A 16,924-nucleotide genomic window follows, 5' to 3' on the forward strand; every position below is an offset into this window, starting at 1 on the left:
CTTAAAAAGAAAACAACAAATCATTTTCAGAAAAATGTTTTGAAACACGTGATTTGTACCTTTACTAAATTTTTCAGTTGAAATTGCTTTTCTTTTCGTATATTTTTTAGGGTTATGTCGATGGGAATATACAGAATGGTCCTCACTATTGCTTTCTTGATACTACAATTTCATTTTTGTTTTCTCTGGTTGGAAAGCTAATGTTTTTAAATTCCATACTTTTTGCTTGTGTGTTTTTTACTTAAATTTTGTAATGTCTGATTTTGTTGTTGTTGCTGTTTTGTTACCACAGATGGGTTTGGTATTTTCATTTTGTGGTAGGATTTTACACAGTGTGGTAAATCTATTGTTTAGTCCTACCATTAGTTCTCAGCGTGAATATTGTATTGTGCGTGCATATATGTGTATGTTTCTGCCGGTGTTGTAATGCTGATTTTAAAATAGCTCTTTTTGTATTTGTGGGAGGTGAGAGCCTTGTGGAAATAGAACTTGAAGACAAAATGTCAAAACACTGTAATGACTGAAAAAGCTCATTAAAGAACTGGATGGTAAAGTGGTAATAGCAGGATATATTCAGGAATTATTGCAGTGGCTATGCTGTAACACCGAGTTTTGTTCTTAGTACAGCATGCACCAGTTCACGTTTATTCTAGGTCACAGGGTCAGGATCAGGAGATCAGCCTTATAAAGACAACGCAATCAAACGAAAGGAAATTTTAGCCTTTCCAGCTGACCTTCCAAGGTGCTTGTTGATAGCAAGGAAGAGTGATAAGAAACCAAGAGTAAGAGATGAAAAATTTGATCCAGTATTGAAAGAGATCAGATTGTAGGAGTGGGAAATTTTCTCCAAACTAACTTACAAACTTCATGCTACAGCTGAGCAATACAAGCTTGACAAGAACAGTTGTCAAGGCTGGAGTCTAAAGGGCCAAAAAGAGACTGACTAAAGTTTAGTGAGACTTTATCAAGCTCTAAGTGAAATATCAAGACATCCTCTGAAGTATGCACCAAAGTTGATTCTCCATGGCTCACTGGGAAGCTGCCACAGTACTCAAGAACCTCTTAAAAGCAGCAAATACTGGCTTAATCTACAACATAAAATGAGTAGTTCTCAGTTCCGGGTGAGGAAGTTTTTGTGAGACGACCGGCTACAACCACTTCTGGAGAATAGGGCGGAGCTCTCTTGTCTCCCAAACCTTGCAGGTGTTCTTTTATTGCATATTTGAAGCTCTCCAAGGGATTTGGGGAAATGTAGAATCTCTGCCTTGAAGTATGTATAAGATTGCAAAAGAGCTGGTAGCAGTGTTGTGGGGGAGCACAGTCTAGCATTGTACCCTGTTTTAAACTTAGTAGTCAGATGTCGGTATTTCTTTATTCATATGGAATGCCTAAATAAAAACACTTCAAATAATATCATTTGTTTCACATGATGCAACGTTTGTCCCACATATGCCTGAGATTTCCTTACCCTCTCTGTTTTCAAAGGTAAGACTCAAATTGCTGTTCTTGTATCCTTCCTTGATAGAACATTTGTCCCCTTTTTGTTTTGTTCAAATCACTGCCATTCTGTAGGTTAGAAGCTGAAAAGAAAATCAAGCATAACTACCACTGTTTTACCTTCATAAAGTGTAGGAGTAGAAGAAGGAATTGTAAAGCCTTAGGAAGCATTAAAAAAAAAACTTACAAAACGCCATTAAAAAATAAATGCTGTAGGGTGGGTAGACTTAATTACTAGCCTTTATTGCTGTAATTACTCTTGCAACTGATATATATATTATCAGTTGCAAGAGTAAATAATATATATGCATGCAGCTTCCTTCTATTATCTACTCCATTCATTATCTTAGCCGGTTCTTTGTCTGGTGGTCACTTTTCCTGACAGGCACCCAAATCTTTGTAAGGAGACTACCATTTACTTCTATAATACAGTTGCCAAAAAGTTTTTAATTTAACTTTTTAAAAAGTATCTAAACCCAGAGTTTTGTACATGCTAGGCAAGTACACCACTGAGCTATAATTCTACTCTTAGGAGGTATAGTTTTTCATTAGTTTCCTTTTTGTCCCCTCTATTACTAGACATGGTAGTGTGCCCAGAGTCATCCCAGGGAAACTGTGATGTATTAATAGTTTCTTTATGTCCTTATTCTACTAGACAGTATGAAATTAAACCAGCTATATAGCAGATAACAGTTTTACTTATTGGTTCACTGGGCTCAATGGCCAATTAATAGCATAATTTTAAAAATGCTTGGGGAAAGGGTCATACATGTATTATGCCACATGTAGATATCAAAGGACAGCCTTGATTTCCACTTTGTTTGACACAAGCCTCTTATTAACATTCACTGCTGAATACTCAGAATAGTTATCCTGCAAGCCTCCAAAGATTCTTATATTTCTGCTTCTCATGTTACCAGTAGTATGCTTGGATTACAGAGGTATGCTACCACACTTGGTTTTATATAGTTTCTGGGGAGTTCCAGCCTAAGTCAGCATGCTTGTGTGGCAAGTACTCTACCCACAGGGCAGTCTCACTCTCAAGAATTGCTTCCTGTAGAAGTAAATCACTTCTAAATAAGCGTAGGCAAAATGTCTGTTGCTTTTCTTTGGAATAATATTTGTACCAATTTCGAGTTCTGCTATTGTGACATAACTGGAAGAATTGTCGCAAAATGGTCTTAGGCTCACAGCTCTACTGCATTTGGACTTTACCTCATCCATGCAAAATGGCCCTCTTATACTATGAATCTAAAGTAAAGTATTCCTTAAGTTGCCCTGCTCAGGGTGCTTTATCACAGCAACAGAAAAGTAACTAATATAGACAGTACTTTATGCAAAACAGCCATGGTCTCTCATAGTAATTTAGGAGATTGTAGTAAGGTTTTTAGTCTTTACAGGGAACAAGTAGAGCACTTGATGATAAACTTGGCAAAAGGAAAATACTGATTCCCTGTCTATAGGGTCTTAATTATGATTTTCCTACAGCATGCTGCAGATTTCTATGTATTGTTCATTTCTGTTAGTCACACTTCAAATATCTACTCGGGTGTGTGGTCTAAGGGTTAAAGAAGCTTATATGCTAATCTAGACCTTATAAAAGAGTGGATTTTGCTTTGTTCACTGAACAAGTAGACAGCCTTGGTAAATGTTTTTTGTAAATGGCCCAAAACAACATACTTAGGCAGGGATGTGTTACTTCCAAGATTCAGAGGCTTGCCCAGGGGCCTGGAGTAATGGCTCAGTGGGTAAGAGCACTGACTGCTCTTCCAAAGGTTCTCAGTTCAAATCCCAGCAACCACATGGTGGCTCACAACCATCTGTATTGAGATCTGACACACTCTTCTGGTGTGTCTGAAGTCAGCCTCAGTGTACTTATATAATAATAAACCTTTAAAAAAAAAAAAAAAGAGGCCTGCACAGCAATACCTTTTCCCTTTCGGAGGGAATCCAGACACTGCTGACTAACCCCGAATATCCATAGCCTTTGTACAAGGCCTGCATATGTCTTGCCCAATCAAGATATCTTATAATTGTAAATTCACCCTACAACTCAGGTTTAGCCAGCCATCGCCATTAAGTGTGTTAGATCAGTATGATGTCCAGAATAGGAGGAAGACAAGCATCTCTGGCAACTCGACCTGGAGGAGGGGAGCATTAACTACACAATTCTTCAAAGACAATGAAGTATAAAAACCTTTTGTCATTGACAGTAAACTACTGTGACATCTGTGCAGCAAGGTCAGCTTCTAATCAAGATTCAAAGCCAGACATTTAATGCCTGCTGAACAGATTCTAATAAAATTTGCAGATGATTTATTTATGGCATGGATCCATGAGCTGGAATCTAGGAATCTGTCCATCTTTATAACATGTGTATTGTCTCTCCTGTTACATACAAGCACCGCCCCCCCCCCCAGCTTCCCCATCTTTTCCTTAATTTCAGGAGCATTATGGCACATGATTCCTCTTCTAATGTGGAAGGAAAGTGCCCTTGCTTTTTAACACAGTGGCTACTTACTACCATTTACCTTATTTCATCTCACCAGGTCGATGTTCCTACCTCTCCTGACTTGTAGAGTGAGTTTACTCTGATAGGATATCTTGAGAGGGCACATTTATATTTTATTACAAGACTATATTACTTTCTTTGCCTAATTTGTATGTTAATCTTTGCCTTAGATATTTGTGTATAGAAGCAGTATATAAAGAGTTCATAATACCTTTGCTGCCAGGCATCCCTTGTATGACTTGAGATATTGATCCTGCAGGTGTGGGGGCTTCTGATAACAGCTTTATTGCAATGTGCCATGCACATTCTTGTTTTTGTTTTCAGTGACTGCTTTTGAAAATCTGACTAGAACAGAGACCATTAGGTTAACACTTTTATTGTCTGTACCATAACAGAAGATTTGAGTTCTTGTTCCTGTACTAATAGCTTATGTCTACCACATTGGGTGCATCCTCCACCTTATCTTGCCATGTTTTTGCCAAAATAAATTTGAATAATTGGTGAATGCAAACCTCTTTGGTTACATTTTTAACTTACTTGGATACCTGGTTCGAAAGTCACAGTAGGTCTGGAAGCAACTGAATTCTGCTCCAGAATCTTGTAAAGAATCCGAGTTTTGAGAGTGGAACTGCATCCCTTTGAAAAAGAAGACTCCTGTGCTGTATGGCATAGAAGATCTTTAGTCTTTAAAAAGGCATCTGAGACGTGCCCCAAAGCCCTACCTTCATTGGTCCTTTCATAAAAGTTGTTGTGGAATGCTCTGATCTCCATGTGTTTTTACTTTACCACTAGGTTATAACTAGTTAGCTTATAACTAAGCTCAGTCTGGTTGCACTTAAACAGAACCACTTAATCTTAGCCAGTATGCATTTAAGTTTGAATTTCAATGTGCCCCTTTATATCACCACTACTACTCCTTTGCCATTTCACAACTTTTTGCTTCCCCAAAGCCGGGAAATGGTAGTTTAGAAAAAGAAAACGGAACAAAAGTTGGTTATTATGGCAACTGTTACTGTTTCATTACTGTGTTAGTTAACTCTTCCATCTCAAGAGGTCTTAGGCTTTATTGTTTACCCCGTTAGCCTTTTCCTCATTGTGCAGTATACCTGTACTAATCACTTTTTGGTTCAGGGGATCATAGGCACTTTTCAGAGAGACTGGGTGTGATAGCTTGCTTGACTACAACTCTCTCCTCTACCATTGACATCTCAGTCCAGCATTTATTCAACAATAAAGGTGATACACAGTGATACATAGATTTAAGAAACAATTTAGAAATGATAGGTATTTGCCCTTGTGCACACACACCCTCAGTCAGGCAATTTGAATGATACTGTTTCATTCTTAGCAATACAAACCTCCTCTACTTATTTGCTACATGTTCTTTTCCTTCAATATAGCATCATTCAGAAAGCATTTTGTCTACAGTAAAATTTGAATTTGTGACTGTTGCCAGTTGTAGCCCCACTTCAGTACATTCCATACAATGCTCCCCTTGATTATCTAATCTGGCTATGACTTTCTATATTCTAAATTACTGCTATGTACCCTCCAGCTGCACTGGTAGTTCTTTGTTAACTGTTAATTAGGATTACCTCTCAGCCCTGCCTATGCCTAGTTTTATTCATTGTTACAGTCCTGAGTCCTTTGTGTTTCTCATTAGCACTTTCTGTATGCAGCTCTGCATACTAGCTTTGATAAAACTTAAACTTGCACAGCAACTTTCTTTCAGCCCCAAGAAGAAACAAAATAGACCCTTCATCTTTTAATGCAGTGTTGGAAGATCACAACCCGTTTGCACTCATAAATCAGACTTAAGTGCTTAATTAAGGAGGAATATTTATCTGAGTGTTCAAGTTTGGGTTAGCTTTATCTGTAAATTTGGGTGTATGGGTAAAAGATTCCCAGTGATCTTGTACATAATTTCCGTTGCTATAGTAGTAATTGCACATTGCCACCATAATTATAACAGAAAACGAGGCATGAGCATAAAACCCATAAACTTTAACTGACCCTCTTTATAATTTTCACCTCTCTTCCAAAAGCATTCCAGTGTCTTTTACAATCAACCAAATGCACACTGAAAGTTTATTTTCTAATAGAAACACAACAGCCTCTAATTGAGATTGAGACAAGAGCCTTGCCATGTGGCTCAGGCTCACCTGACACTATGTGAAGCCCACCGCTGCTATGAGTAAGAAAACTTGCAGTGCTGGCATGAACCACCATGCTTGGTTTGGCTCAATACTTCAAAGGCAATATTTTTGGAATCTTTGAAAGGTTGAAAGCAAATTAAGATCTAAGATTACATGCTGACCACCAGTTGAACCAGCATCATTTGTTGAAAATGCTATCTTTTTTCCTCTGGATGGTTTTGGCAGCTTTGTCAATGATCAAGTGACCATAGCTGTAGGTTTTTTTCTGGGTCTTCAATTTTATTCCATTGTTCTACCTGTTTGTTTATCACTATTGCTCTGTAGTTCAGCTTGAGGTCAGGGATGGTGATTCTCCCAGTTCTTTTATTGTTGAGAATACTTTTTCTGCTATCCTGAGATTTTGTTATGCTAGATGAATTTGAGAATTGCTCTATCATTGTGAAGAATTGAGTTGGAATTTTGATGGGGATTGTGTTGAATCTGTAGATTGGTTTTGATAAGGTGGCCATTTTTTTACTGTTAATCTTGCCAATCCATAAGCATGGGAGATCTTTCCATCTTCGATTTCTTTCTTCAGAGACCCAAAGTTCTTGTCATACAGATCTTTTACTTGCTTGCTTAGAGTCACACCAAGATATTTTATATTGTGACTGAATGGTGGTGTTTCCCTAATTTCTTTCTCATCTTGTTTATCATATATATAAAAGATTTGTCTCAGTTAATTTTACATCCACCCACTTTGCTGAAGTTGTTTATCAGGTTTAGGAGTTCTAGTTCTCTAGTGGAATTTTTGGGGTCACTTAAGTATACTATCATATCGTCTGTAAATAGTGATATTTTGACTTCTTCTTTCCAATTTGTAATCCCTTTGATCACCTATTATTGTCTGATTGCTCTAGCTAGAACTTTGAGTACTCTATCAATTAGATAGGGAGAGAGAGGACAGCCTTGTCTAGTCCCTAATTTTAGTGAGATTGCTTCAAGATTCTCTCCATTTAGTATGATGTTGGCTACTGGTTTGCTGTATATTGCTTTTCTTATGATCAGGTATGGGCCTTGAATTCCTGATCTTTCCAAGACTTTTAACATGAAGGGATATTGAATTTTCTCAAATGGTTTTTCAGCATCTAATGAAATGATCATGTGGTTTTTCTTTTCTTTTTTTCTTTTCTTTTGAGTTTGTTTATGTAGTGGACTACATTAATGGATTACTATCCTTGCATCCCTGGAATAAAGCCTACTTGGTCGTGGTGAATGATCACTTTGATGTGTTCTTGGATTCCATTTGTTCATTGAGAATTTTTCCATCAGTATTCAAGTGAAATTGGTCTGAAATTCTTTGTTGGGTCTTTGTGATTTAGGTATCAGCTTAGGCTTTATAGAATGAAATAGAAAGTGTTCCTTCTATTTCTGTTTTGTGGATTGGAGGCCCTTGGTCATGTAGAGGCTTGATGCCCCAGAGTAGAGGAATGCTAGAGTGGCGAGGTGGGAGTGGATGGCTAAGAGGGGGTACACCCTCATAGATGCAAAGGGCAGGAGGGATTTGATGGGGTGTTGAAGTTGGGAGACCTAGAAGGGGGGACAGCATTTGAAATGTAAGTAAATAACCAATAAGAAAATAAAAAAGATTTAAGATTACTAGCCAGTGTGTCATCATTCACCGGGTTTGCTGTGCTTCACTTGGCCATTCTCATCTCTGCTTCCTCGCCTAGAAGATGCCGAGTTTTGACTAAAGTGAATCAGTTTAAGAATACATAGATTTTCTTGTATGGAGAATTCATTTTTTAGCTTCGTATTATTTACCACTAGGCATCAAATTAAGCCAAAATCTATTTTATGGAAAGCAAAACTGTCTCTAAGAAGTCACCAGGTATGTGTTTCCTCTTCAATTTATAGGGATAGAAAAGATGAATATTGAAGTGCCCAACAAGTATATTGGTTTCATAGGTGCAAATGGAAGCCCTGATTATGCCACATTTGTTGCTGTCATCAGTCATGTCACTTCAGATATTACATACTTCATTGTTTACCTTCAGTCAGAAAGACAGGCTTCATGAATACAGAAATTCATTTCTCATTATCTTGGGTTTCTGGGAGGTAAATAACCTAAGTATGATATTTGATATATATTTGATCATCTGTTACTGGTTTATTAAAAGTGTCTTTTCAATTTTTAAGTCCTGCATTTGAGTCAGCCAGAGAAGATTCTTCAAGCTTAGTTGCGGAACTTCAAGAGAAACTTCAAGAAGAAAAAGCTAAGTTTCTGGAACAACTTGAAGAACAAGAGAAAAGAAAGAATGAAGAAATGCAAAATGTCAGAACCTCTTTGATTGCTGAGCAGCAGGTGTGTTTGAGATCTGAGGAAACCTGATAGAAACTAGCTGAGCTCGTTCTCTGCAGTTGATGGTTCTTGCTTCCATTATTTGACCTTCTTCTTTTTTTTTAAGATTTTTTTATTATTATGACTAAGCACACTGTAGCTGTCTTCAGACACACCAGAAAAGGGCGTCAGATCTCATTTCAGATGGTTGTGAGCCACCATGTGGTTGCTGGGATTTGAACTCAGGACCTTCGGAAGAGCAGTCAGTGTTCTTAACCACTGAGCCATCTCTCCAGCCCTTATTTGACCTTCTTAATGTTTGATCTTTTCCATAATAAATGCATTTATTTTAAAAAGAAAACTTGTAACAGTGTCACAGGAATGTAGTTAGCAGTTTATGTATGAATTATCAATTCACATAGACCTGAAATCTGCTTTTGAGAATTGCAACGTCCTTGGCACAACTTAGTTCACATGTAATTGGGCTTTTTCTCTGCAATTCTCACTGTGGTCTTTTATAAAAACGTACCCAATTTCAGATTCCCATAATGAATTAGGATCTGAATTAACTTTAAGAATTCAAAACTCGGAAGCTAAAAACTCTCTGAGTTATCCTAAAGCTCCAGTTTGCTTATTGTAAATTGTGATTATCGCCAGGCAGTGGAGGCATATGCAAGCGGATTTCTAGTTCAAGGCCAACCTGGTCTACAGAGTGAGTTCCAGGGCAGCCAGGGCTATACATAGAAATCCTGTCTCTAAAAACAAAACAAAAATTTGTGATTATCTTAATCCATTCATATTACAGAAATAGCATAGTTCATGAAGATAATCAATGGTTAATGTACTTTTACATGTGCTAATTTTCTATTTGTAAACAGAAATTACCTAGTAGTAAGCTGCATTGGTAACATTCCCCCTTTTTTTCTGCAAAAAAAAAAAGGTTTTTTTCAAATTCTAGGGCTCTTCAAATATTCTTGGTAGCCTGAAACTTTTACTTTGTTCTTTGTTGTTAGATTTTGTCTGAAACTGTCAAATGATTTTCCTGTTAAATCTGTCTGTTGCCATTTACGGATTTCTAAAAGGTTTTGGGTAAATGCTAAGCAAATTAAAGAATCATGTTAGATCATTTTCTCATGTAAGTATTTGTTATATTTTAATGAATGGATATGTTTAATGAGTATAAATGAAATGTTTAACAAATTTAATCTTCTTTGTTAATTAAAATGCAATTAAAATTGCCAGTTATCTGTCAGATCCCCCTAGGCAATTGAATATGTGAACTTCATGCAGTGGGTGAAACCTGGGGAGTAATAAGTGTCGTCGCTATAGAGGCCCGGAGGGCATTGCACATGTTCAAATAAGAGGAAGATAATCACATACTAGTATGGTAATCAAGAGCTAGCCAAAGATCAAAGATTTCAGACGAAAGTTTCCCAAAGAAAAAGTCGTGTATCCAACAGCACTCTATTAACAGCACTGTTAATCATTTAACTTCCTTCTCTAAAATCTCAGGCGTTTGCCTTTCTGACAGTATAAACAAGGAGAAAATTTTGTTTTCAAGTACTGAGTTCAAACAAGGAAAATAGTCACCTTTCCTGGAATACGTACCATTTGCTTAGTCATGTGACTCCATAAAGGTACCTCAGAAAAGATACATTACAGTCTTATTTCCATAGCATTGTCTCCTAAGTGTATGCAGTTGATTGACTATTATTACTGTTGTTTCAGACCAACTTTAACACAGTCTTAACAAGAGAGAAAATGAGGAAAGAAAACATAATAAATGATCTTAGTGATAAGCTAAAAAGTACAATGCAGCAGCAAGAGCGGGATAAAGGTTAGTGTTGTCTTAATATGATTTTAAAAATACTTTGAAGTGTTTTCAGCATGTAATGTGTCTTTGAATTTGGGGTCATAGATTTGATAGAGTCGCTCTCTGAGGACCGAGCTCGTTTGCTTGAAGAGAAGAAGAAGCTTGAAGAGGAAGTGAGTAAGCTACGCACTAGCAGTTTTCTTTCCTCGGCCCCTGTGGCTGCAGCCCCAGAGCTTTATGGTGCTTGTGCACCTGAGCTCCCAGGTGAGCCAGAGAGATCAGTCCTGGAGACGGCAGAGGAAGGAAGAACGGATTCAGCGATGGAGACAAGCATGATGTCTGTCCAGTAAGTAGGCTTATTTTCCATTCAGTTCATCAGAGGCTTTTATATTCAGCAGGGCTTGACACGGGTGTCGTTGGTCTATAATCCCAACAGGAGGATCACAAGTTAAAGCTCTCTTTGGGTAACAATGAACTCAAAGCAATTTAGCTGAGGCCTGCTCAACATTAAAAAAAAAAAAAGAAAAAGTACTGCTATTCCATTAAATTATAAAATTCTAAAGAAAGGAGGTATTTTTAACTTTACTAATTGTTCTTAGCCCATATAAAAGTAGTTTTAAAAGGCAGTGTAGAAACATGTTAAGAGAATGTGGTAAATTAAAATTCATAAATGACAGAAATTAATCCAGAGTGAAAAAGTGACCTCTGGAGGGAAATAAACCCAGCTGTCTTCTATGTACAGGAGAGGCAGTTAAAACAAAACAATATAGGAAGCCCAGTATAAGGTATAAAGTATGACACGCATCTAATATCTTCAACCTGATATTGGTGGGGTGGGGGCCAGAGGCAAGCAGATCTTCAGAGCTCATTCTCCAGCTATTCTAGAAGAATTAATGAGCTCTAGGGTCAGTGAGAAAACTCAAAAAAGGTAGCAAGCAGTCTCAACGAAGACTCCTGATGTTGACCTGGTTTTCACACATGTGTATACATATATACAAACACATGCATAGACCACACAACCACACCAAAAAAAAATTAAAAATGACAATCAATTTTCCCAACGTTTGTTAATAACAAAAAGATGAGTTTGTACAATTGGAAATTTTAACACATCTTTATTCAGATGTATAGCTATTGATGCCTCTAAGAAGGATACATATGTATGAACACTGGTATATAAGTAGAAATTGGACTATTCTAGAGTAAACAAGGATCTAAAACCAAGTATAATCAATATAATATTCTGAGAGAGCTATATAACCTCATACATTTCTTTCAGAATTAATTATGGAAAAGTGTTTACTATCTGAGAAAGTATGAATTTTGTAAAAATTACCTCTAGGTAAAAACAAAGTTTTATTTATAGTCTCAACAAGTGTCTAAGTCTGAACACAGAGTATCAGCTGTTCTGATAAATATAGGCTACCTTTGAAAATTAGTACAGGCTCTTTATCAAAGTTATCGAGTCTGGGCTCAAACTCAGAGATCTGCCTGCCTCTGCTTCCCAAGTGCTGGGATTAGCCACCATGCCCAGCTAAGCTTCTAAAATCTTGTTGATGAATGTACAATTCAGAGTGTACATTCTGTGAAAATGCTTAAACCTTAAAAACAACCATTCTTTCACTTTTAGAGAAAACATGTTATCTGAAGAGAAGCAGAGGATCATGCTCCTAGAACGGGTGAGCAGACTCTCTGTGAAGTACTTGCTTTATGTGATGACTCTGGGGAAAACATTTATATGCCTTTTGTTTTAAAGACATTGCATTTTGACTTGCATTTATGAATTAAGAATTTATGATTAATTTGAGAGGGCCTGTCATTGGTGTTCCTAGTAGCTGAATAATTGTAGGATCAGGTCTCACTATGTAACTTTTTCAGTGATTGACATCTCCAGAAAGCAAAAAGGACTTATTTTTATAAAATTTTACCCAATAGCAAAAAGGACTTATTTTTATAAAATTTTACCCAATAACAGCTCAGAAAACAGCAATATAATATCAGTAAGAATTTCAATATGTTTATTTTTTTAAAAAGTAGATTTTTTTACAAATGAGCAAGAATATAAAAATATTAAGATTGCAGTAATGAAATTTTTAATAATATTAATTGAAATAAGGAAAGAACCTTCAGTTGCATAAGAATTGTGTACATCCACCCACAGAAACATACATGGATCACACAAATACACCAAAAATAAAAAGGTAAGTATTTGGCAATTTTTACGAATTAAAAGTACTTTGAAAACAGAATGAACCCTCAATGGCTAGTTTCATTCACCTACTCATGACTATTTTTACCAGTGTCTTTGTTGTATACCAGTTTAGAAAATAATCCAGAGACAAACTGTCCAGTTTAACTCAAATGTATTAGCCATTCTCTTCCTGTTTTGTGTTTAACACCTTAGGATCAGACAAGTTGTAACAATATGTTGCAAATGCAGGTTGTACCTCTGAACTAGCAAATTTGGGTGGGATAAATGCAGCATTTATTGTGTGTTTATAAATTACACAGCTAATGACAAGATTTGAAAACTTAAAATGGTTAGTGATGAGAACAGTTACAATAGACTCTCTAGTCATGTTCTCTATTTGAAGATGAGAACCTTGCTAATCATCCCAGAATAAACCACAGGTCTGTTTTTTCCCTGTAGACATTGCAGTTGAAAGAAGAAGAAAATAAGCGGTTAAATCAAAGACTGGTGAGTTCTTTTGGTTATGTCTCTTTTTAAAAACTTTTGTATTTTGGTATAGACATCATGTACCTAAGGATATATATCCTTTCCTAATTTTGTTTTTACACTTACTAATAAGAGAATGGAGCATGTATGCCATCATAGTGTCAGTATGGATTCAGAGGACAAAGTCAGTTTTTTGCCACCATGTGTGCCTGGGCATTGAACTCAGGTCACCAGGCTTGGTGGCACCTGCTTTTAATCTGCTATGTCATCTTTCTAACCCAGAATGTGTGTGGTTTATTCATACTTGTGTTAAGGCGTATTGTACATTGGCCATCACTGGCTCTCAAGTGATGATGGAATCTGGTCAGAGTTGCTATTTTGATTGATTGTAGAATCACCTGTTCTGCCTTTTTTGTAGATTTATTTTGTGTGTATGAATGTTTTGCCTGCATATATATATTTATGTGCAACTTGTGAGTGCAGGTGGATAGTTGGGATCCATCACATGAATGCTGGACCTGAACCCCAACCCTCCATAAGAGCAGCAAATGCTCTTAACCCCTGTGCCCGTATCTTGGTTTTTTTTGTTTTTGTTTTTGTTTTTTACTTGAAAATAGTGTACTGTACTAAGAATTTAACAAAGTAGACTGACTACCTTACTTTGACACGTAGGAAAAAAAAAAGAAAATATAGTCTTTATTTTTAAGGAACTGCTATTTCTTGGGATTCCATAATTATGCACATAACCCTTGTATGTTTAATTCAGTGGGTTAGTGCTTTGTAATCTTTTGAAAATTTATATTTACTCTGGTGAAATTTGAAAGTGAAGATAAATGGCTGTGTCCTGACTTGTGTCTTTTTTTTTTTAATTCCTCCAGCAGCCCACTTTAGAGGCATTCATGTTTTAATAGAGCAATTACTTAATTTCCCCCTAAATCAGATTGAATTTCTAGCACCTAAAATAGTTATTTTCTGATAATTGCATATTTCAAAGGATACATAGTTTCAGGCTTATGTTTAGTGGTTTAAAAAAAAGGAGAAATACTTTTCATGCAGATACCCATATATCACAGTCAATGTGTGGAGAGGTAAAAGGTCAAATTTTGACATAGGCTCATTCCACTATAGTCCCAAGGACTGAATTTATGAATATAGATCACCAGGGTTTATGCAACAAAGACTTCTATTATATATTTTATATTTTTCCTTTCTAAACTTGCTATGCTTGTTCAAAACACTCTTCATGAGACTTAACCAGAGAAAAAAGTTTCTGCTGGGCTTTTTTGTGATTTCCTTTGTCTGTGTAATTAATATAAATCTGCTTACCTTAGCCTCAGCTAGACTCTTCAGACAAGGGCAAAAATCAACCTCATTCTTCACCAAAATCACACAAAACCAATCTCTAGGCCACATATTGAAATCCTCCACTGTAACCTCTTGGACCAGTTCTGTACAGTTCAGTTACAAAGTTTTTTTATATTCCTATTAGAATTGCCAATTAAGCCCCACTTAAAGATATCCACTGCTTTCCAAATATAAAACCCCCAAATCTACATTCTTCCAAACAAAAGCATCGTCAGGCCTATCATAGCAATACCCCACTCCTGGTACCAACTTCTGTTTTAGTTAGGGTTTTATTGCTGTGAACAGACACCATGACCATGGCAACTCTTAGAAGGACAACATTGTATTGGAGCTGGCTTACAGGTTCAGAGGTTCAGTCCATTATCAAGATGAGAGCATGGGAACATCCAGGCAGGCATGGTGCAAGAGGAGCTGAGAATTCTACATCTTCATCTGAAAGCTGCTAGTAGAGTACTGACTTCCAGGCAGCTAGGATGAGGGTCTTAAAGCCCACGTCCACAGTGACACACCTATTCCAACAAGGCTACACCTCCAAATAGTGCCACTCCCTGGGCCAAGCATATTCAAACCATGACACCAACTGAGCCATTTCACTGGCCCCTGCAATTGATTATTTTTAATAAGGAACAGTGAGCCAAGTGTAGTGACACACATCATTAATCCCAGCACTCAGCAGGCAGAAAGAAGAGGGCAAATGTCTATGAGTTCAGGGCCAGCCTAGTTTACAGGGAGTTCGAGGACAGCCAGGGCTACATAGACCCTGTCTCAAAATGTACAAACAGATAGGAGCAGTGAAGCATCCCTCTCTATTTTCTGTTTCTGTTTGTTTGTTTTGTGACAGGATCTCTCTAGTTGGCAAGGAATGCATAGTCCTACCTTCAGAGTGTGATGATTCCAGCTAGGCATGTGCCATCATTTATTGCCAGCCTCTGTTTTATTCCTTTGCCTTTACACAAACTAAAATTAGGTGTTCTATACTGGTAGTATTACTAATTAAGAAGGCTTTAAAGAAGAGTGACCTATTCCAGATGACATCACCTAATACATTTTTTTATGGAGAGTCCCCAAGGGAATATGAGCCCTCTTTGGCTAAGATTTTTACTAATATTTTGTTGTTTTTGCTTTCATATAGGGCAGTCAGGTTCAAGAAACATTTTAAAACTGCTTTTTTCTAGCACCTAGAATAGTAGAACCAGAGAAGTAGAGATGCTCCCGTGTGACCCAGAGAGCTAGCACATGCAGCTGTGTCCAGAGAAGGGTGCATTCCCACACATTTACTGTCTTTACACAGAAGCATCGACATGTTTTTCTCCAAGCTTGGATGTTTTTTGTAGAGTGAGCTTTCAGAATATCTGAATAAAATTGAACATGTGTTTAAAATGACTTAACTTCACTGGTAGGATATATGTCACTTTTCTGGGTAATTTAATCAAATCTCTGAAAGGCATTAGGCCTTCTTAGTCAGATAATTCTATTACCAGTTCCTTGCCTTTGGACAAGATAGTCTTTGGAATGGAGTGGATGAAATTTAATGTACAGATTTAGTTAGATTTCAGTGTTTAATTGATGAATGTAAATAAGAATGTATGTAAATTGTGAATGTACATACATGTGGTCTCTTCACCTTGAACACAGATTAAAACATGTATAACAGCAGAACTTTGTGATGAGTATGGTACTGTGTGTGCAGCTAATGCATGATTCAACATGTATAACAGCGGAACTTTGTGATGAGTATGGTACTGTGTGTACAGCTAATGCATTGATTCCACTTTTTTGTCTCAGATGTCTCAGAGTTTGTCCTCCGTCTCTTCAAGGCATTCTGAAAAAATAGCCATTAGAGAGTAAGTATCTCATTTTTATTTTGTGTGTTTTGCATCAAATTGTTAATGAAAATACGTTGTAATCACCATGATTATTAGATCCATGCTCATTGAGCCAAGTGCCTTGTGCATAATGATAAGATGATTAGAAAGCAAGGTTTTTCACTGTTGGAGCTTTGGGACTGTATTCTGAGTCACCCCCATTAGAGTTCTGTCATTCACACAAAAGGCCAGGAAGCTTTTCTTGACACTGGCTAATATGTCAGCTGAGTGTCCACCCTTAGCTTCTTCGTCCTCACTTGAGATTGGAAGAACTTGATTTTAGGTCGCTATGCTTTGTTTCTCCTTTTTATGTTTTTATGTGCTATAAATTCATTGTATAATTTGAAAATTTCGTCAAACAGTTTAACATTATAGCTTTCCTGGACCAAATTACCTCATAGAAGTTGTTGTCTCCCCCGGGCTTGTTTAGCAGGAGCTTTGGAATAATAAAGAAAAGCATCATAGCAGCTCAGTGAACCCTGTTGTGCAAAAACTATTGAACTTGACACACTTGGTTGGCTTACCATGTAGCCCATTCTGGCCTGCCATACACCATTTTCTTGCCTTGCTTCCTCGAATGTTAGGATTAAGGGGGTGGATCACAGTACCTGGTTTCTGGATTAAGTATTTGAGAAGATCCTTATTTTATGTATAGTAGATTTTTGTTATTAATTGGTTTGAAGGATTTTTGTTTGTTTTGTTTGATTTGTCTAGGGTTT

General features: G+C 37.0%; 1 protein-coding gene across 3 annotated transcripts in view; it reads left to right on the forward strand.

Moving 5' to 3' along the window:
• Positions 1-16,924, forward strand: part of Rb1cc1 (RB1 inducible coiled-coil 1) — a 61,274-nt gene that overhangs the window by 39,498 nt on the left and 4,852 nt on the right. For 2 of the 3 annotated variants that reach the window (XM_021181217.3, XM_021181334.3), the window contains exons 16-21: positions 8,344-8,509; positions 10,214-10,322; positions 10,404-10,644; positions 11,929-11,977; positions 12,949-12,996; positions 16,126-16,184. In XM_021181217.3, coding sequence (XP_021036876.2) covers positions 8,344-8,509; positions 10,214-10,322; positions 10,404-10,644; positions 11,929-11,977; positions 12,949-12,996; positions 16,126-16,184 — 672 coding nt within the window. The other variant, XM_085835476.1, reaches the window with a different exon arrangement.

Source organism: Mus caroli, unplaced genomic scaffold (genome assembly GCF_978045245.1).
Source record: "Mus caroli unplaced genomic scaffold, Mus_caroli_1 scaffold_1, whole genome shotgun sequence".
Classification (NCBI taxonomy): domain Eukaryota; kingdom Metazoa; phylum Chordata; class Mammalia; order Rodentia; family Muridae; genus Mus; species Mus caroli.